General features: G+C 43.7%; 1 protein-coding gene across 4 annotated transcripts in view; it reads right to left on the bottom strand.

Moving 5' to 3' along the window:
- Window positions 1–18,043, bottom strand: part of c2cd5 (C2 calcium dependent domain containing 5) — a 38,644-nt gene extending 20,601 nt beyond the window's left edge. For 2 of the 4 annotated variants that reach the window (XM_080760904.1, XM_080760905.1), the window contains exons 1-11: window positions 17,741–18,043; window positions 17,032–17,140; window positions 16,837–16,923; window positions 16,301–16,472; window positions 16,098–16,193; window positions 15,034–15,189; window positions 13,189–13,438; window positions 11,202–11,359; window positions 9,967–10,032; window positions 9,343–9,431; window positions 5,990–6,098 (exon numbers count right to left, since the gene is read on the bottom strand). In XM_080760904.1, the coding sequence (XP_080617030.1) occupies window positions 5,990–6,098; window positions 9,343–9,431; window positions 9,967–10,032; window positions 11,202–11,359; window positions 13,189–13,438; window positions 15,034–15,189; window positions 16,098–16,193; window positions 16,301–16,472; window positions 16,837–16,923; window positions 17,032–17,121 (1,273 nt within the window). In that variant the 5' untranslated portion in view covers window positions 17,122–17,140; window positions 17,741–18,043. The remainder of the gene's footprint in view (window positions 1–5,989; window positions 6,099–9,342; window positions 9,432–9,966; window positions 10,033–11,201; window positions 11,360–13,188; window positions 13,439–15,033; window positions 15,190–16,097; window positions 16,194–16,300; window positions 16,473–16,836; window positions 16,924–17,031; window positions 17,141–17,740) is intronic. The other 2 variants (XM_080760906.1, XM_080760907.1) reach the window with 1 other exon arrangement.
- Between the last annotated feature and the right edge of the window lie 4,210 nt (window positions 18,044–22,253).

Genomic DNA, 22,253 nt, shown 5'->3' with positions numbered 1-22,253 from the left:
AACAGCTTTGTGAGAGAGGGAGTGAGTGAATAAGGAGAGGGGAATAAAAAAACTAAACACGAGTAATAATGGTCAGGCGTATTAAAGACCCACCATGGACTTGGTTGGGCTCCTTTGAAAAAACAGTAGTGGCATGTCACACAGGCCAGGCACATGACTATGCGCATGCTCATTGACCGCATCTCATTCACCCCCGAGTCAATAGGGCTTGGTTTAGGTTTTTAAATTGCAGCCACCGTGATAATTCCCCCCAATCACAGATTCCCTCCACGGTGCTCCACCTTCTTCTGTCTCTCTCTCCCTCCAGTATGAATACAGCCTGGTGAGTCAGCGATGTACATCATGTACACTAGGGTTGGGCGATCTGACGGTAAAACCATATACCTTGGTTGTTTGCTTGTAACGGGTTAGTTTCAAAACAGTCATATTATTTCATACAAACCCCTTAGGGTTCTTTACGGTAGAACCTACGGTTAGCCTGCGATCAATACCATTTTCGGATTTCTGATCCAGTCGGGAGCGGAAACAACTTATATCATGTTGTAGTCACTGGTTTGTAGTCATCAGGCCGGAACCACCAAACCGGAACCTGAATTACGCAAAATAATTCCCCGCGATCAAGTGCATCATCATTTTAGGGCCTACCCACTAAAGGCCTTGATGCAGCGTAGTTTAGCTTATAGGAATAGTTTGTTTGGTATATCCATCTTCTATTCCAACTCGTAGCGACTGGCGAGACTAGTAGTTATACTCGATTCAGCATGGGGATTGGGAGAACCAAAACAAAGCAGCGCCAAAAAAAACGGAACCAGCTAATCTGAACCAGTTTTTTCCATTTTCGGGTTTCCATTGCCGAGACCGGATCACACGGTTTGGAACGAATACCAAGCTTTTCCTCCGAGGTGGAAAATCTGGTGATGCAAGGTTACGGCTAGTCTAGAGCCATGCTTCTAGAGCACATGCTTCAGTTTCACTATAACAGCAGCAGAGCATATACAATTAGCAACATTAGCATTGCTGAGAGATGCAATATGAAGTTCAAAATGGATTAAACTATGACGCATATTCATATGTCAAGTTGCATTTCAAAGGACAATCTTGCTTCCATTGTGGATTACATTACTTTGATCAGAGACATAATAGATAGTACAACATGGTTCAACCTGTTGCAGTAGCTTGATTTTGGATCCTGCCGCAAAAGAACAAGGAGGTGCGGCCTTTGCGCTTAGAGTCAGGCCCACGCCCTTCTTGAGTGACAGGCTGTCAGCCAGGCACCGCTGTTAAGAACACAAGCGCGATGCATTTCTTAACAGAATAGAGTTCGTATTGGGTTCCAGGTGGTCCCCAGCTAAATGATCGAGAGTTGTTAAGCAAATGGACCCTTATATAGATCTTTCACTCAAGAGTTATACTGTTATTATTGGTCAACGTTTGTGTCTCTCTCCTATGGTACCACATCAATACAGCATGGAATTGTGGACAAAATTGTACGTTTGGGGTCTAAATCATGGTCCGTGGCTCAAATTCTGAATTAACATATGAGGTAGGCTACTTAGAATGTTATTGAAATATCCCAAGAGTTAAATCGCGTTAAAACACAAACTAATATCTATTAAAACTAATACACGTTAAAAACGGAAGCTTGTGTAATGTCACTTCCAAGTTCCAACCAATGCTTCTCATACGAGGAAATCAAGAAATCACTTTGGCGTTTCTATTCCCGTTAATGCCTGAACACCTCTACTGTTATGTTAAAAACGGATCGCTTGTGGAGGGCGGCAGGGCCTCGCGTTAAAATACGAAGTAACAACTATATTCTGTTAAAAACATGTTAAAATACGAAGTAACAACACTATTCTGTTAAAAACGCATCGCGCTTGTGTTCTTAACAGCGGTGCCTGCCTGCCTGGCTGACAGCCTGTCACTCAAGACGGCCGTGGGCCTGCCTCTAAGAGCAAAGGCAGCGCCTCCTTGTTCTTTTGCGGCAGGATCCATAATTAAGAGTTGCAGTAGTACGAGTATCCATCAAGTTGTTAAATATAGTGTGTCTGGATGAAGAAAACATACACATCGACACTGCAGAAAGCCTTTTGATGGAGAACATCAAGACAGTCGTTAACAGTCAGACACGTCTGTTGTAACGGGTACGGTTCAACCTTCTGTTCATTGAATTAGAGTTATATCCTACATTTCAAGGAATTAAGACTCAAGACATCAACTAGGGTCCTAGAAATGCAGTTTGAATTTGAGTGTGGTACTGCAGGAACTTTGTAGATCAGCCGTGTCTATCCCCATGCAATGTGTTTTTGTTTTAAAGGAATACTTCACCGGGTATTGAAGTATTCCTTTAATCACCCAATTAAACCATGTAACGAAACCATGTTTTAAGGGACTTTTTGACGGTTTGAAAAAAACGCCCAACTCTAATGTACACCATTCTCTCCGTCTCTCTCGCTCCAGTATAATTACGTGCTGGTGAGTCAGGGATGTACACCCTGGCTCTTCTTGTAAGAGCGTAAACCTCCTAAACCTTCTCTGGTCTAGGCAGGATAAACTTTGGATCACGATGCAGATGTTTGGAGGGTGAAAGCGTTTTAGGGACAGCTCTTGGGTGGGGGCAGCAGGTGTCAGGTGATAGCTGCGGTGCAGGTGGGGGGTAGAGTTTAGAGGCGTCTGCAAGCAGGATTGGGCTGGGGGGTGGGGGGGGACACAACAGCGCAAGCTCCGCTTCAGCTCAGCTCAGCACATCGCTCACACACACATGGATCAGCAAGAGGAGAATGGCAGCTCACTGAATCAAACAAAGTTCAGCGATTAAGCCAAGCGTCCGTCACGTCGTATTGAGGTTCCTTAGTGGATGTACTACCACGAGGGCTGAGAAAGGGACAGCCCCGCTCACTTTTTGCTTTCTGACTGTGTATAGCGCCCCAACCCCCATTTCACTGAGCTGCCGTCTCTTCTGTGAGGATGAGAGCAATAAAAAATAAAAAATAAATTAAAATTATCTGGGAAGAGGGGGGGGGGGGGAATACCTGCGGTGACACTATTCCAGTCTAGCAGTTTGTATGAGCGCGTGTTACCCAAGGCTGGGCCAGAACACACCGTTAGTACAGAGAAAAGAGAAGAAGAAGAAGAGAGCAAAGAAAAGAACAGACAGACTAACAAACGAGCACAACGCAACAGGACGACAGCACTCATAAAGTAAGGTCACTACGTGAAGACAGTCAGGCCTACTGACTGAATCTAAAAAACAAACAGAAAGAAAAGGGAAAGAGATGAGAACAAATAAAATAAAATATACAGGCTTTAAGAAAGTCTGAGCGAGGGGAATAAAAGCTATATACTACTAAGGGTGATAGAAGGAGCATGCATGAGTCTACACTCATGTTATTCTATGGCTGACACAATCAATGCAAGACAGCAACAAGGAGGAGCAGGGCTGTTCTCAGGTCGGGGGGTCTCTGTGAGCCAAAGGGAGGTGTACTGTATATACATTCTACGACTGTGTTACGAAAAGACACACCCCGCCTACCTCTGATTGGTCAGACACACCCTTGTGTGACGCACACAGAAGTGCCTCTCACATGACAACCTTAAGTCCTTTTCTTCTAAAGACAACATTGGAGTTTTATTAAAAGTCACATATCACCAAGATTAACACTGGACGATTTATTAAGTTATTAATATTAATCCAGAACCGCCAGTCTGATATTTAGCTGTTCTTGGCGTCTCAGTCGCCTGGCAACGCTTTACTTCCGCATTGTGACGACATTGAATATTTTGTCTCCGTCCACACTATCTTTAGAGACGATCTTTAGCAGTGTTTTTCTCAGATTGAGGTGATCATACAGAACATCGATGTTTTAAGAGCTCAATAAAAAATCCCTGCGACCTCGCGGTTACTATATCAGCGCTTCTGGTGAAAGCGAAAGTAACTAGCGGCTGCCCCGGAAATTAAAGATTTTTACTTCCAGTTTGCCGAATCAGCTTTTGGGCTCTTCAAAATAAGACCTCAAGGCTGAAAAGTGTGGTAGACAAGCGACTAAACTTGACCTTAAACATGGCCGAGCGAGCCTCAGCCCGCAGGCGAGCGAGCCTCCGTGCCGAACGGTGCGAAGTCCGCTAGAGTCGACTCAGCGCTGTCCGAGTTATGCACCGATATGGACGGAATCGTAAATTATCCTAAAACTGTTGTAGATTGTATATACACATCAGGGAGTGGTAACTAGCCAAACCTGCCGTTTGGGATTAGGGAGTGGAAACTATGCAAGAGAACAGGAGTGTGGGCTAAAAAGAAGGCAGCAGAGGCCATACTTTTGGTCAAATCCATGGATCTCAGGGAGAAGAATGGGCACAGAATGAACTGATTTTCAGTGGCCATCACTGTTCATCCCTGAAAAAAACCCTGCTCATTTGAACCCAGCCCATCCATCAGCACTACCCTTCACAGCATTCTCCATACAATAGTCTCAAGAGACAACCTATTAATGGGTACTTTTGTCTGTTGTCCAGGTATGGGGGATTGTTGTGTATCAGTGTTTAGTCCATTATCATGCAAATGTTACTGAGCCAACTCCTAATTCTTGCTCAAGACAAGCGCTTAACGTCACATGAAAATGTCCTGCTAGCTTTAATGTAAGTCTTTAATAAAAGCCTGAATAATAATAACAACAGTACCAAACAGGGCTGCAGCAGTAGACACTAAAACCCATTTCCCACTCGCATATAAAGCCAGTAATCTGTTGGAAATGTTCACTCTGGAGTGGTAGTGGCGCAGTTTTCAAATGCCGGTTCATTTCACACCACCAAACTCTCTACCATGACTTAGTATTACCACAAATGTTCTTCTGCAGCTGGATTGGGAATGAAAAGCATCCGTTTACCGGTAGCATCATCAGGAAACGTTACAGTAGTTATGTGAGCATACTGTTGTTCTACCAAAATCCTTCATAAAACTTAATAAAAACAATGTTGGTTTAAGTCTAAGAGACTAAAGAGAGTCTAAGGGATTATAGCATGGAGTTCGCCAGCGGAGAAAAATTGTTGACAAAATGCCTCATACTACTGGTCCATAAGAAAATGTTTACGATGCAAGTTGGCATTTCCAGGTGTTATACAATAGCACTCTGTACTTTGTGTTCATAGAGAGAGAGACAGAGATTGGCAACTGGAGCAGAGTTAAATTAGTCAGTCTGCGAGCCAGCAGAATTTTAATTTTTTCAGTTCATCCCAATTACATGTTTTAATCATCCTCAAATGCCAAAAGCATTACGTATTATACCTATTACAAACATTCATCTAATGTGGGAATAGTGACATGATGGCATTTACACATAAAGGGGCAATGAGGGAATGGCTCTCCACTGCCTATGCTGGCAATTTAGGTACAGTTATTATCCAGCAATATTATGGCATTCCACTGGAAAAGGCATTTAGAGACACCACATGTAGGACCTTATCAGAGCACCACCTGCAGCCAATGAAACAACACAGCAGAAGCAGCAGCGAACCAGAGCCATGCACTCCTACCACGCCTGACCTCCAGAGGGCAGCACCATAGTATGCAATATTTGACACAAAAGACAGCTATACCACATAATGGCACAATGGCACATACAGTACAGTTGAGTGACGACATAAATAAATGTTAGTCGGTCGCACGCGGTGGAAGTTGCCCATGTCTACTTCCAAACTATACTGTCCAAAAATTATAGTTTTCTGCTACAGCAGTGCCAACTGTTTTTTGCAAGACAGATAATTTCTGTGCTACATTGAATGTAGGAACAACTTTCAACTGCTCCAGACAGATAATTTATGTGCTACTGTACATTGAATGTGGAACTAGGAACAACTTTCACCTGCTCCAGACAGATAATGAATGTGCTACTGTAGATTGAATGTGGAACTAGGAACAACTTTCACCTGCTCCAGACCTCCTAGGGAAATGGACCAGCCACCTAGTGAGGCTGTGTTGTTTGTGTTGACTCACCGGGGTTGTGTATGCGGTCCAGCAGTTTGACGGAGCGAGCGCTGACCACTCCCCCGACATGAACAAGGAAGCCAGGCGGAAAAGATGTCAAGGTGAAGAAGGGGAATTCCTGTAGACAGAAATGTCCAACACCACATTGTAAGAGGTCAAAATCTGTGATCAGCAGAGATCTACTCAGAGGTCTCCCTGCCTAAATATAGTTCATCAAATTTTCTGGCATATTTCATGACAATCGACATTACATTGGCAGAATACCTAAGCCCAACACATCTGTTTTCATGTTGTTTTTCATTTGTGTTGAATAGCTATTTTGAATGTCATATTTGTGTGCTAATTTACTAGTATAGTTCACCAGCGTAATAAACATCCAACTCGTTGGGGGGGAAAAAAGACAGAAAAATGCTTTTTTTGGGATGTATCTTTTATCGGTTTTGGAGGTGTGGGAAATGTTGAAAAATGTTCCCCAAGGCTCAAAAGTGAGTAGGCTCCAGCCAATTTCCTTTGTCTATTTGAAAAACAAAGTGTCTATTCACTTGAACACCACTGTCTTAGATCTACAAGCATGTCAAATAACAATATACAAATTAAGTCATTTTGTCTTGTCAAAATGCAAAACAAAATCAGCAATGCTGTATGATTAAGAGTAGAGCAAGGTGGAGTTACAACATTATCCCTAAATGAAGAAAAAGGCCCACGTGCATCAAGGGTTGAGTGGAATGGTATACTGAACATTCCCATGCGACCAAGACTACTCCACTTGCTCCACTGTAGCCTAAGTTTATCAGTGTAACCTGGAACTAAAGCATTCAAAAGAGATCTGAAGGGTACGGACTGAAACAGAATAAATTCTATTCTATAAGTCTTGGGTTATATTGATTTGTTGCAATCGATCCAATCTTTCTAAATCCGATTCCAGCAGGTCACACATCCACAGGGTCCTGTAGCCAATTGCACCACCTCACACTAAGTTAAAACTTAGCCTAGTTATAGCCCAAATGGCTTGACTTAAAAGTAATTTAAGCTATAAGTAGGCTAAGTTTGAACTTAGGGTGAGGTGGTGCAACTGGCTCCTGGTCCTGGCTGAGTTCATGCTAATGGAGCAGCTGGTCTATCATCTCCAGTCAAGACAAGTCCATGCATTCACACAGAAAACAAGGAGAGTTAGGAATATATATCCAGGGGCCTCATTCATAAAATGGTCTTAAGATCACATTTAATAACTACTTGGGTTGTTTTTAAGTCACTTCTATTTCCCCATCTCGTTTTGTATAGGTGTACAGCCTGTTCAGTGGAATACCGGAGAACAAGCCGGTTTACCAACCAAGTGGAGAGAAAGTTTCAATGTCTTCATCGTTATGCTAACATGCCGTCTTCATCAGTATAGTATGTGAAACCCACATATAGTTCATTTCCAAAGTGATCAATTAAATGGTCAGCTAGATAATGATGAAAAGGTGAGTATGTGAATACCAATGATATTTCAGAATATTGCTTACTAATGAATTACATTGTTTCGGTACTATTTACTTTAGCATTCCTACTTCATCTAGTGTAAACTCTAAACAACTATCCTCTCTCTCAATTCAATGCAATGCAATTTAAATAAAGGTGAAGTAAAACAAAAATGCACTAAACTGCGGCGAGTCGGAAAACCGGCAGGTTCTCCGATTACCGTTCAGTGTGCAGTGTACACATTGTATGGCGAAGTAAAAATTCAGAATATGGTGCTGATCATAGATGATATGTGGCTAGTATGCATGCTCAACTTGCTCATCAACTGTTCAGGAGTGAGCAATAGCTATGTTTTTAAACACACTGTTAATACAGATGAGCTGCAACAAAGTGCTTTACATGCTTTGAGTACACAGATAATGAAGACGTTCCTCATTCTCGTCATTTACTGGATTTTTAGGCACATTCACATGCGGCGAAACATTGTTATTTTGGATGACGTTATGTTAATATTAATGTGATACGAGGTATACAGTATGTGACCTTGGTTGCGTCACAAGTCCATTTCTTTCTGTTTGCACGTTTGACAGAGAAGCTTGCAGCATACAAAATGCAAACAAAATTACTAAATTAGTAATTACACAAGGAAGAGAACTTCTTTGCACATATTATCCACACTGGGTGCAATGTCAACTTCATATATGCATGTCAAGTCCATTGGCGGGTGGCACTGTTTTGTATGAGTCAGGCTAAGTGTATCATGAGGAATCATCTTAACATTAAGTTTAAGCATAAATCCAATAACTTTTTATGAATGAAGCCCGAGATGCGTTTCTATGCACTCCAAGTTAAAAACATCCAGGACTGGTTTCTATGCACTCCAAGTAATAAACATCTAGGACTGCAAAGAACCAGAGAGCTGTCTGAGGAATAACTCGTTTGTGGGTTTTTTAGCCATGCAAGTATATGGATGTATTTATACAGTATGAACTGCCTGGATCAAGCAGGTTGAGAGAAGGTAGAACTAGTCCTCGTTTCTCTCCAGAGTTACCATTTGTGCCAGGAAGCCTATGGCTACTGTCTTTGTTAGACTTGGGAAGAAAAGACAATGGTGAAATGATAAGCGTGCTGGTAAGCATTGTTGACAGGGAGGCACCCAAAAGAGTGTTAAATTATTTCTGTCAAGTAGAGGAAGGCATTCAACAAAAGCATACACAACACACACACACTTACACCCCTCCCAAGCTGAGGGGACCAACTTCTAACTCCCAATTAAATGGTTTGTGGATCTTTTGGAGTGAGGTGGGGTGCAAAGCAACCATGAAGCAAAAGGTTACGTGTTGCCATGTTGCTCAACCCCCACTCCCACCTTGGATCTACAAACACCCGGGGAGAGAGGGAGGGCTGAGGAGTTGACTGTGACTGTGTGTGGCTGTCAGCCGGTGAAGATGTAAGGGGGACAAGTGGCGAGAGAGAGAGAGAGAGAGAGAGAGAATCAGAGAATTTTCACAGCAGTGTGTGTCTGCCGAGACATACCGCAGTGTTTAATAACAAACCAGAGGAGGACGCTCCCTGAGTAGCACGAATGATTGAGAGGACAGAAAAATAGGGATTATTCGCTCTTAATGTAGATGCACACACATTCGCCCACGCACAGTCGCACAATCTCTGTCCATATAAGAATTTCAGAACTATTAGTGAGTTTGCAGTTGAGCACAGATTAAGTTGTGTCGTCTTAAATAGCTGTGCTTGATTCTGTGGATAACAGTGTATCATATGGTTTTATTACAATTAAGGAAATGTCATGGGCAGAATCATCACTCCCCATGTGTGTGTGTGTGTTTGTGTGTGTGTGTGTGTGTGTGTGTGTGTGTGTGTGAGAGTGTGTGTGTCAGTCATACCCTCTGTTCCAGAGCAGTCTGCGTTTGTTGTCTGAGGAGTGTCTTCAGAGGCCCCGCCTCCTTCCCAGCACTGCCCCCACTTCCCATTCCTGATCACACAAGAGAGCCACTTCAATCACCTCACACACAAAGCGCAGCTGACTATGACACAGGAACTCTTTTATAAAATGCATGCATGTATGATCTTCGATGTTAGTGTTCCTATGCTTGTACCAATAAATATCTTTGTCTATCGACTAGTCTACCTTCTAGTCTGCATTCTTCTACACTGCCTAAAGATATAGTATAAATATGCCTAAGATCTGGACATTCCTAACAAAACGCATCCAACCACATCATGCCGGGAGTAGAGACGTATCAGTAGGATTTCAGGTCAGCTTGTTTGTAGCATAGATTCACGTCAGGGACAGAGCAACAGGACAGTTGGAGTGGGTTAGTGTCGCTACTCCCTAACCATAGAGTTCACACCAATAAAGTTGCAAATCATCACATTATTCCTCTTTTTCAGCCACCCTCCTTGTTAGAGGTATTGATTATTGCACTGCAACAAGCAACTCTTTTCAAAATGTGCAGTAACTGCAGTTGGGTTGTGATGGCTTGACGCACACAGCGGTCCTACTGTACCGGAGGATGCCAGCTGCAGGTCCTCACTGAAGGTAGTGAAGGACACGCTCTTTCTCAGCAAAGAGACTGATGGAAAGTGAGCAAAGGAGAGAAACGGAAATGAGAAAAGGAGAATACAAAGGGAGAGGCATTGTGAGGAGGGGATAGGAAAAAAAAGGGGGGGGGGAAGGGGAGGTGAGAAGATGAGAAAGGACACAGGAGATAATAGAGATATGCAGATAGAGTTAAGAAATGTTGTGAGCAAGCAGAGGAAATTATAGAATAGAATGGGAAGGAGAGATGAAAAGCAAGAGGCTATAAGGAAGAAATAGAGAAGGGGGAAAATAGAGTCACAAGTTCACAAGGGCGAGAATCATTCCGGAAGCAGAACAAAAGAGAGGCAGTCGGGGCTGCTGGATATGCCTTCTGGAAATGATGGCGGTAGTTCCTTTCCTTATTCAGCGTTTGAGGCTGAACTGGGTTAATGTGTTGACAGGTTGTCCTTGGGGACAAAGTTTGAGCAAGCGTCCCTTTCTCCAATCATTAACCATAAGTGCTGCTAATGATGAAGTGACAGATTGACAATGGGCCCTCTTGAGACACAGTGCTTCTAATAGGGGCCAACTGAGGTGTGGAGGGGAATAAACCATTAGAGACCCAGTGTGTCTTCTTACTACAGCGACTGTACACAAATGCTAGCTTTTATTGGGGGCAGGGGGCGGGGGGGTACCGTTCGATAATACAATAAGAATATCACATTGAGTTCCTGGTAGCAGTAGAAGCATTTCTTCTGATTCACTGCCATTCCCGGTGTGTTTTTAATGTTTTTGCAATTACAATATGAAAGCCTAGACTGGGGGTTGCAAGAGCATGCTGAACCTTCAGGATAAGGACTCACTGGCGTGCACACGTCCCTACCAGCGTGCAGGTTTAACGAGAACAGCCCTAGCGACAGAGTGTAGTAATACACGAGCATTCATATGCAATGGTGTTGGGCCAAACAAAAGCCAATATAGCTCTGATGAAGACACATGAGGCCACTGACGAAATGGTGGGAGGCTGGAGCAAACCAAGAATACACACCACGTAAAAATAAATATATATATACATCAAAGTGTGAAAAATGTATGAGACTGGAAATCATAGGTTGGACAACCACAACCAGGGAGCAGCACCACAGTGAGATTTGGTAAACAAGGTGTGTGTTGTTGGGAGGGATGATGGGGGGGGAGGAGATGTGGGGGTGGGCATCTTACCCGTCTTGGGCGTCAGACTGAGTTCAGTGTCTGATGAGGAGGACTGGCGGCTGCATGGCTTGGAGGGAGAGAAGGGGGGAGGGGAGGAGGAGGTGGGGAGGGCTCTGAAAGGGGTGGGGGGGCCAGAGGATGAGGGGAGGTCCTCACTGAACACCGGCCTGCCAGGGGAGAACACACACACATATATACATATACACACATGCACACGTCAGTCACCACCACCTCGCCCTCTGTGTGTGTGTGTGTAGTTATGAGGTTAGGTATATAGTTTTAGGGTATGTGTGACTTGTTTGCCGTATCTGACATGTGTTTGAGGTGCTACAGTTGGCTGGGCTGCAAAACAAAAAGATGAAGTATGAAGTAAAACAAAACTAAAAACATAAAACAAAAATGTACTGTACACAAAAAACACAAACACAATCAACCAAGGTAACAAATCAAATCACTATACCAAAAAAGCATTGTGGCAAAAAACTGAAAGAAAGCACACACAAAAAAAACTTTCAGAAGGGGTGGATCAGTGAACACAAGAGGGAGGATGAACAGAAGCATGTGTCCCAGTAGGGTGAAGCCAGACCAGGCCACTGTGGCCATATGGATATCGCAGACCCTTCTTTAGGGCAAAAAGCTCCCCCTCTCCTATCCTTCAAGCAACCACCGGAAAATGCAGATGATCTACCACGCTGGATCAGAGTTATGTGTCTAAAGTACACACAGTACAGGAGGACCGCTGAAATAGTAGAGGCTGGGGCATATGGGGCTTGTTGTATCAACACTCTGGGAGTTATGGGTAGGTCAGGGTGAGAGGGGGTTGGGGGTGGTCCATGCCTTTTTAATAACTCACACCGGTAAGTCCGGACAAGAGCCCATTTCTCTTCTTTGTCACAAAACGTTGCTACGAGATCTCTGTTTCTACTGCATGCCTGTGTCTGTCAACAGCCAGTGTCAATATTTTAAGACTGCTCTCCTGGTTCCTCTGACTAACAGTAACATCCTTGGCTGGCTAAACCGTTACCCTTCCCTGTCTCTGCATACCAGTGAAGATGAGAGTGGGAACAGAGACAGAGAAGTTCTGGGACAGCCTCTGGGCGCTGCAGGCCGAGTGCACAGGGCTGTTGTGGGTGGAGCGACATCCATGGGCCAGGGGGGACCTGGGCCAATCAGCACGCCGAGGGGAAGAGAGAGAGTACCAAATTGGGACACGGGTAGCAAGAAACGAACCAATCCAAACGCAGCAGTAGCCGGAGAGGAAGAGAGAGAGAGAAACACACACACACAGACACACATCACATCACAACACAACACACTGCACTTTGCAACAAAGTATAGAGAAGAAGACGAAAAGATATAGCTTGTCTTTTTAACTGCCTCGGCTGTTAGTTGAATTAAAGCCAGCCATTCATTTACAACAACAAACTCATGCACAGCAGCTCTCGGCTGAAGAACTCCCATCTCCGACTCATGCACGCCATCTCAAACACACTGATGCACAAACAAAATATTCAAACTAAGCTCTGCAGAGGCGCACATGCCCTGGGCACCTCTAGTTTGACCTACGTTAGCTGGACTAAGTTCACACAAACTAATCCAGTGGTATCGAATAATCACGCTGTGACTAGAAAGAGTTTCACAGATGGTAGAAGGCTCAAAGGCAAACGACAACTAAAAACTTTACGCACAGTGTCTGATCATGCAGAGCAAAGAGCCATGCAAGAGCAATCAGAGCGAGAGAGGCAGACAGGGAAGGGAAGGGGGGGAGGTGGGGAGGGGAATGTCTGTGTGTAGGACTGTGTGTCTCAGGATACAGACGTGTGCGTGGTTAGTTACGTAATGTAACACAGTGGACATGCAGATCCAAAGATACTGAGACACACACAGGACTTAATACAAGAAATAGATACACATAATATATATACACACACCAATGCTACTCAAACACACATAAGATGCAATGGCCCATGCCTTTGTGGTGCTGGATCATACTCACTCCTTGCTGTCCTTAGAGGGGGAATTACAGGCGTTGGATGCGGGTGCTGTGTTAGGATGCATGTGTGTGTTGCTGTTGGGGGCGCTGTTGGGGGCAGTCCCAGAGCTGAGTTTGTCCAGTGTGCAGGCGGTGCCTATGGCCCGGACCACTATGCCAGACTCTCCCTCCAGGTCGAAGCACTGCAGGTAGCCCACCACTGCGTTGCCGCCCATCTCCAACACCTTCACACCGATCTTCCTCTGCAGCTCCCCTAATGATAAATGGCAAATGGTGCATTTATATAGCGCCTTTATAGTGCCTAGTGCGTCCAAATTCAAGCGTCTCAAATATGCTCTGTTCAACACCAGGTCACTCAACTAAAAATACCTTTCTGTCTAGCGGAAACCTGTCATAAACATTTGGAATACTTTTCACTCAACCAGGCCAAATATGCTGGATGGAAACGCTGCATCAGTACGGACCGTTTTCCCATGGTGCACGCGCTTTCCCTCCACTCTCTGCAATGAGGTCCCTCTGCTGTAGCCCAATGTCATAATTGGATGAAATGCCAAACAGAGCCAACTGCTCACTACCTACAATACAGAAACTTAACTCAACGACCTGGCTCCTTCCAGCTCTCCGACCTCCTCCACCCTACAGATATGGTGACACCAACCTACAGGGCAGGGAGTGACCAGAACCAAGCACTGAACCTGGGGAACCACGAAACCTCCCATCCTTCGAAGCATGGATGGGGATGTGGAGTTTTTTCTTCTCTCCCCAATGTAAAGCGAATTTGAGTACTTAGAAAAGCACTATATACTGTAAATCTGAGATATTATTATTAGAATTACACAATTCAAAATTCTACCTTCTTAATGGTCTGATCTCTGCGACATTCGGTACTGCAGCAGTGCCGAATGTCACACTTTTCTGTGTTTTTGATTGATTGAAGTATTTATTAACAGTTTGGAGAATTACAATACATTTCAAGCACAACTCAATACAAAACTGTTAACGACACCATAAAGCATTACACTTGTCCATAGGGTCCACCATGTTCAATTCATCATAACATTTAGAGACGTACAAATATACACTTCTATATACAGGGGTGCACACAAGCGGTGTGCCAGTGTGCATGCGTCGTCAAAACGTTTGGTGTGCGGTAGATCAAAGGCATGGAGGCGCATTTGCGCACCAGCTGAGAGACAGGGATTTAGAGAATGCTGACAGGCATTCAAAAGGAACTCAAATGAGATGTTAACGTCCTGTAAGAAGACTTAGAAATAAAACTAGTGTTGACTAATCATTACAAGTGGCTCTTATTTTGATGAGGCAGTTTCTGCACAGAAAGTCCGTTTCACTTGTAAACAAGCTACGATGGATGAGCTGTCCAAGTGCTAGTCGCTAAACCACGTTAGCGACCATGTTTACAATATGAAAACTGTCACTTAGACAATGTAGTTTACACACGCTGGAATTAAACATGGAACCTGCAGGCAGCAATAGGTGAGTAATTCATTGTATATGTTTTGGACGTTTGTGGTTGTGCTAGAGATAAACGGACAGGTGCTGCAAGTGGGATATACTGCTGCTTAACGACGACACTGTTTGTGACTAGGTGTACTAGTGTAGCTTTGCATCAGTTGCATCTGCCCGTGTGAAAGCAGCATAAAGTTGTGGCAGGATACGAACGTCTGTAGGTATTCGCATGTCTTAATGACTGTTGGTAGGGCGTTCCACATTTTTGTGGCATAAGAGTGAAATTAATTTAGTCCCTTGTTAGTGCTGAATCTGGGTTGCACATGGTTTGTTGAACTCCCTCTGATGTTGTGGATGTGGACTGTGATTTGCTGAGCCTACCAGACATGAGAGAGATGAGTCTTTGGCGGGCCTCGTTGGAAGCTCGGGGCGTTCGGATGCGGTCGATCCACTGGTACTCTGGATCCTCATTCACCACCAGCTCCTCCACAAACCCATGGACCAGCGCTGCACGGTAGCAGCGCGGAACACATGTAGCTAATACAAAACAAGTGGCACAAATGCCATGAACATCAAATCACTTGACATAATAAAAGCCTACTTAGTGTAAATTTCCCACTCTGTATAGATAGATAGATAGAGTTTTTATTAAAGTGTCCTACATCATAAGATGCCCAGCCCGCACGGGCTTACAAGACACTCACAAAATTGTACATATATAATAATACATATACACAAATAGACTACTACTCATGGATACATCGTTCTCCAACGTAACTGCCATGCTTTCTCTATAAATTTTCCAAAAACAAAAACTTCATTACTGAGCAACCAATTTAACATAAAACACTCAGACATCCAAAACAGATCTGGGTTCTTATCCTGAATTTTTTCAAATAAAATGTTTCTTAAATCATGGTATAGTGGACAATAGAAAACAAAATGAAACTCATCCTCTACAACTCCCAGGTCACAAAGAGCACACAGTCGCTGCTCCTCAGGAACGCCAGTATATCTGCCAACCTCAACTGCCAGAGGTAAAGCACCAGATCTTAACTGGGCACAGAGGGACCTCTGTCCTCTTTTTAAATTAAATGCAACATAAGGTTCAGTCATGTAATCCTCTTTAAATAGTATATATGCACAATGCATTGTCCCCAGTGGATTTCATACTTGTTTCCATGACATGGACTATGCTTTGTGTTATGTGCATGCTATTCTCAATGAAGCCAGTGAACTCAAGTATCAAATGGTTCAGTTCAACATTTGGTCTGTAAATAATATGTAAGGGTTTCATTCCAAAACAATAAATGATTCCTGAACTATTTTATAATCAAAGGTTTTATATAATCTGTCAATATCACTTGTGCTTATTGCACATCAATTCACAAACACTACCGTAGTAGTAGTTACAGTATGTGTATGGAAAGGAGTGTCTGACTCACTGCAAAAGAACTTGACCCCACAGGAGGACTGGCGGAAACGGTTCAAGTCATTGAAAAGGTCCACTTTCACCAGCACGTTGATCTCCCCTCGGATACCTGGCAGCAAACGAGACAGGCAGCCGCCTTGTTCATGATCAGGAACCGACAGATGATGATGGCTATATGATGATAACAATTGTTAGATTATGGGTTTGTTCTTGTACCGTGGATGGTGTCATAGATGGGGAACCAGCCTGAGATGACAGAGGCGGCCTCGCTGCACAACAGCGGGTCAATGTCGATGTACACCTTCCCTATGGCATCGTTGGCACTGTAGGTGTCATGGTCCAACACGGTGATCTGCAACGGCTCATCCTGCAGGTCTTCATCGTCAACCTATAGCGAAGGCAGCGCAGGAGGGAGTCGTGAAGTATAATCATTACATCGAGAGGAATAAAAGAACACGAGACAGGTGCAGGGAGGGAGTGCTAAGGCATGTGTAGTAAAGTGGCTCGCGACCTCAGCCTGATGACTTAAAAGTCTAATATCTCCCCCGGTCCATAGGGTTATCCCTTTGGTCTACTCTAGACTCTAGTCTAGTGGTTAAGATATTGGACTTTCACAGGGGAGTCCCGGGCGTTACACACGCACGTTATTCACTCACAGTGTTATAGAATAAATAAAGCCACAAAAGCTTCAATCATGTTATATCACAACAAGCACCTTATATGCAGACAGAGCAAAGCTCAAGACAGTTTACCTCAAATTTAAACCACTCTGAGTTCCACTGTGGGTTGAGGGATTTGGGATAAACATCTGTTTTAAACGTTACGTTTCCAAACTTGACCTGGAAGATACAATTCATTAATAGCAAAAAACAGAACCAGCACGTGGTTTCATTTAGAGTAGACAAAGCAACCATTTCTTTCTAGTAACACACATGTTATTAACCCACCTCTACAAAAGCATCAGTGAGGTCACTGGCTCTGTCCATTACTGGCAAGTGGCGCCCTGCCACAATTTTCGCCTTCAACTTTCCTGGCATGATTCAATTTTAAATTGATCTGTAAAAATACATTGATTGATTGATTGATTGATTGCATACTTTATTAGATGTACATTTAACAGTGGGGGAAATAAAGGCAATGAATGCCATCACCATAATGCATCGGAATGTTTATGTTAAATGACAAGTATTGCTGCAGTGCTGCTGGTTAGACTAACATAACATCAACAGCCGGGGTCACTTGGTTAGGTGGCAACATATGCTGCTGACAGAATGGAGGGCTGTGATCCAATCAAGACACAGAGACGCACTTCAAGCCGTCTCAACAACTAGCTATTACGTTAGCTTTATAGGTGAGCAACTGAAATAGCTAATCGGCTCTAGTACGAACTGGACGGTTAAAATGCCAGCTAGCCTAGTAAACATCAGAGGCTGTCAGTCAGCATTTAGTGAAGAGGCTAATGTTAGCAACTTCAACACATGGCTCGCTAGCAGCAGGAAAAGCTCATTACACTGCATTGCAGTCAGTCTCATCATCATTACCCTGAACGGCCATGTTTTCATATTTCTAAATAGTAGCTAATGGTTAACTGGTGTGGTGTTGGCGCAACATGCTCAATGTGTCACTGCTGCTGCATCTATTTCCATCCATCCTTACCGCTGCTGCAAAGTCACTCACAAGTCATCCGTCAGGGTGCTTTCAGTCAGACATTGCTGACAGCGCGCCCGTCTGTCCTCCGAGTCTCTCCCCATAACAGAAGACGGAACCAGGAGAGATGTGCCCCGAAATTAAAACAAATACATAAATAAAACGTCCTGTTATTTACAGCCAATGCCCTCTACCTTTAAACGCTGTTATGGCTGTACAAGCTAGCTAACATTACAAACCGAACAGCTAATTTATGGCACGTTGACGTTTAGCCGGTCATGGGTGCCTTTTAGTTGGCAGTGGCACATCACACACAGACCAACGGCTAGTTGTTAGCTTGAGAAGGCTCGTGATGCAAGAGGTTAGGATCCCATACTTTATTGTTAGATCCCATAGCCCGAATTCGTCAGGCGACGTAATTGGCTGTCAACTTTATGAAGGAACCAGTTTCAGCGTTTGAAATTACAGTTAATATCTCGTAATATTAGAGGTAGATAAGCTATTCTTCATAGATCAGCAAAGCCCAAAACAGGATACATCTGCATTACTTTAATTTACTTACAACAATTTGTTTCCTAGCCATGGCAATCTGTTGTTGGCCAATCACAGCGCGGAAATCCCTCCAAGTGATAGGATCTTGACTACTCCCCTCTCTCTCCCGGTGTTGATGGGTCGGGCATGCGCATCGTGACCTGTGCAATGTGTAGGAGTTCATATAGGCAGTGGTTCCCAAAGTGGGGTCCGGGGACCCCCAGGGGTACCTGAGGGAGTTCCAGGGGGGACCCATCTATTTTGTTCATGTTCATAAAGTGCTAAAGTGTTTAAAGCAGTGGTTCCCAAACTTTTTCATGTCAAGGACCCCCAAATTGACACTACTTAGGGCCGATACATAGGCTACTCCCATTTCGGCGCTGTAGTGCCGAAATGATTTCGGCTCGTCAGAAAATTTCAGTAGCACCGAAGAGCCGACTTTAGGACGGTACCCGCCCCCCCGAACCTCAAATGACGTCAAATTGTAGGCTCTACAGCGCCGAACCGACTTTTATTCGGCTCTAAAATAGGAGTATGAATCGACCCTTAGTGTGGACCCCCATTTGAAAAGATATGCCAGGGACCCCCATAAGAGAAGACGTACACATTTAGACGTCTACATTTAGACGTACACATTTAGACGTACACATTTAGACGTCTGTATACATTTAGATGTCCGTATACATTTAGACGTCTACATTTAGACGTATACCAGGGCTGCCATGTCTCACCCTTTGAGCGTGACAGTCACGCAATTTAACCCTTTACCACGCACCACGCCACACATGCCATTTCACACGCATTATAAATAACAATTTTCTCCGCGGCTCCGCCGCGTAATAACGCGCGCTCATGTGTGCGTCCTCACAAACGGTAAAATAGCCGATCTGCATGAGATCTCATGCAGCATATGCAGTAGGAGGGTAAACAGTGGACCAAATCGCCATTTTTCATGGAAGACAATATAGACCCCACAAGTTACAACAAGTTAGGTGTTTGGCGTCTCTTGCGTGATATGAGGAAGTGAAGTGGAACGGTGCCAGTAGCCCGTGCGTGCACATTATAGGGACAAAGTCGTGTGTGTGTGTGTGTGTGTGTGTGTGTGTGTGCGTGAAGTGAAGGGGGGGGGGGGGGGGGCGCATCGCGACTTGTTTCTGTTCAGAGAGAGAGCCCACAGATGTGTTTGAACTAAGAAAATGTAAAAATAAGGCATTTTCCCACATTCCAGTTTTCTGACTTTTTATTTCACAACATATTCCCCAATTTCCACTGAGATTATGGGGTGAATGAATGTGGCCACTGGCCAGACCCATCTTCTCTTTCTGTCATAGTGACATTGTCCTCCATCAGATCATGTCCAAATCAGGTTATCCAATCTCCAGTAGCCTCTTCAGTTTTTGAAGATTTTTTGAGTGGTGCAACCACTGACCACTCCCTTACGGAGCTATGTGTGTGGCTGGCTGGGTCTGAGCACTATGTGTGTGGCCTGCTGGCTGGCTGCGGGTCTGAGCATATAGATAGATAGATAGATAGATAGATATCTTTTTCATTTCTACTTTAAGCATGAGGAGGCTGTCAGTGCAGGGAGAGCAGCTGGCATGGAGGTGAAGACATCAATGTTAAGGTTAAATATCAACGTTAAAACGGGACAAATCCACATTAAAATCCACATTTAAAAAATATTTTCGCCGCTGCTCTTCGGACGGCGTCGAACGCATTAAGACACTATAGAGTCTCACTCTTGACATTTTCTGAAATATGGCAGCCCTGCGTATACATTTAGACAGTGTCCCCCCGAGTGCCTCCCCAGTGTCCCCCCGAGTGCCTCCCCAATGCCTCCCCAGTGTGCCCCCCGAGTGCCTTCCCAGTGCCTCCCCAGTGTGCCCCTGAGTGCCTCCCCAGTGTCTCCCCAGTGCCTCCTCAGTGCCTGCCCAATGTCCCCCAGTGTCCCCCCAGTGTCTCCAATAGCAATACAAGAGCAATAATACAAATTAATCTTAATGTATTAATCTTATTAATTAATTAATCTAATTAATTAATTAATCAAAATTAGGAAACACTGCTTGTGGTTGTAAATATATTGTTATCCGTGTTGCGAGGATGAGGGGGTACCTGGAAAAATATCTACCCCAAAAGGGGTACCTGGTCCAAAAAAGTTTGGGAACACCTGCTCTAAGGTAAGGTAGACTACAGCTGTCTGTGGTCTACTGTGGGTGAGATAAAAAATTAAAAATAAAGGCACATATGCACATAACATTAACACGTAATATACAATTCGTCCCATGGACAAAAAAAGGTTAAGTAGGCTATTTGCAGTTTCTCACTTACCAGGTACCTTAACCTTAGAAAGACATTTCTCCTCAACCTCTGTCCCCTGCTGCTGAGTGCTGAGCGCCTGAGCCCTCTTCTGCCAAGTGGATTTGTGTGAATTAAATCACTGAGTTGTCACCTGCTCCTTTGTCCCAGGGGAGAAAGTGAGATGATAGGCTCTTAGGCTGGTATTTTGGGCAGTGCATACCTATATGAACACAAATATTCATAGCCTCCCTCTACTGGCATCAGTCAAGGTTAGGGCTCCACTTTTGAGTGGCCATAACAATGTTCCATTCTCTCTGAGTGAAGGTTAAAACATTACTATATGTATTACAGTACACTATTGTGTTTGTGTTGTAATTTCCCATTGAGGAAGCAATATTGATTTAATTAACTTTTACCTACTTTAAATGCTACAGAGTATTGCCAAAATAAAGCATTGATCCCACCCCTGTTCTTGTCTTTCTGATACTCTGGAATTTGTAAACACTAGATTGTATAGAAGGACAGGGGGGAGGCCGGGTTTATCCTAAAAATGGATACAGAACAATGAAAGAACATCAGTTGCATCCTGTCTGGAGCCAAGTGTGACTCTGAAGAAACTACATTTTGTTTATGGAGGCCAGCCTACTAAAAGTGTCATCACTCTCATGAGAAATGCAGCAGGTCAAAGGAGCTTCACACCTGAAACTAAATTGTCATGACAAAATATAGTGAATACGCTTTGGGTCCAATCTAAATGATAAGTGGTACATTTATATACCACTTTAATCCAAAGTGCTTTACATAGATTGTGTTATGTGTAGGCCTATTACGCACCCATTCACACACCCGCACATACAGTACACGGCAAATAACAGCCAACAGTTATTTGGAGAAATCAACAATTGGCACAGACCTATAAACATACAAGAGAGACAATATCATTTTACGGTAGGTTATTTGTGTATAGTATTTCAATGCCTTTGTCTTTGTACTTAGAGGTATTACTGTAGGAGCCAAGATATGTATATTTATTATTCACTGGAACAAATTCCACTCCAAGAATAAACAGTGAGCACCCACCAGCTACCCAAACCACCCACCCGCACACACACACACACACACACACACACACACACACACACACACACACACACACACAGGTTATTGTCCTTCAACTGACATCAATGACTGCACACACAAAGACGACACAGTGCTTACTTGGTGTTGGGTGAAATCAGGCTTTTCTTACCACTCCCCTACTGGGCGGGGTTTTTCCTTTTCTGGTTACTTGGATGGACAGGACAGTGTCAGAAAACCTTTGAAGAATGCACAAGTGTTGCCATACATCTGTGCATGCATCAATTCAGAATGACAATCACTTCAGTTATACCGTACCTTTTCAATTAAAATAATATAATAAATAATATATAAAATAATCTTTCAATATTTTTCACAAAAACTATTGTGTTTTCGACAACTTCTCTATAACACGATTAATATAAACACTACCTTTATTTGTGTGTCTGCCACTGATACCGGAAAGAGCACTGTTTAATCTTAACGAGAATAAATAGTTTCTGACAAATGTTTCAAGATAATGACATGGAGCTACCAGTAGGTGTCACTAAAAGATTAATTACACATTATGACTTGTGACTAAATATTCTCACACACACACACACACACACACACA

Source organism: Protomyctophum bolini (assembly GCF_963924005.1).
Source record: "Protomyctophum bolini genome assembly, chromosome: 4".
Lineage (NCBI taxonomy): Eukaryota > Metazoa > Chordata > Actinopteri > Myctophiformes > Myctophidae > Protomyctophum > Protomyctophum bolini.
The sequence above is the reverse complement of the archived record's forward strand: the minus strand, read 5'-3'. Positions and strand labels throughout refer to the sequence as shown.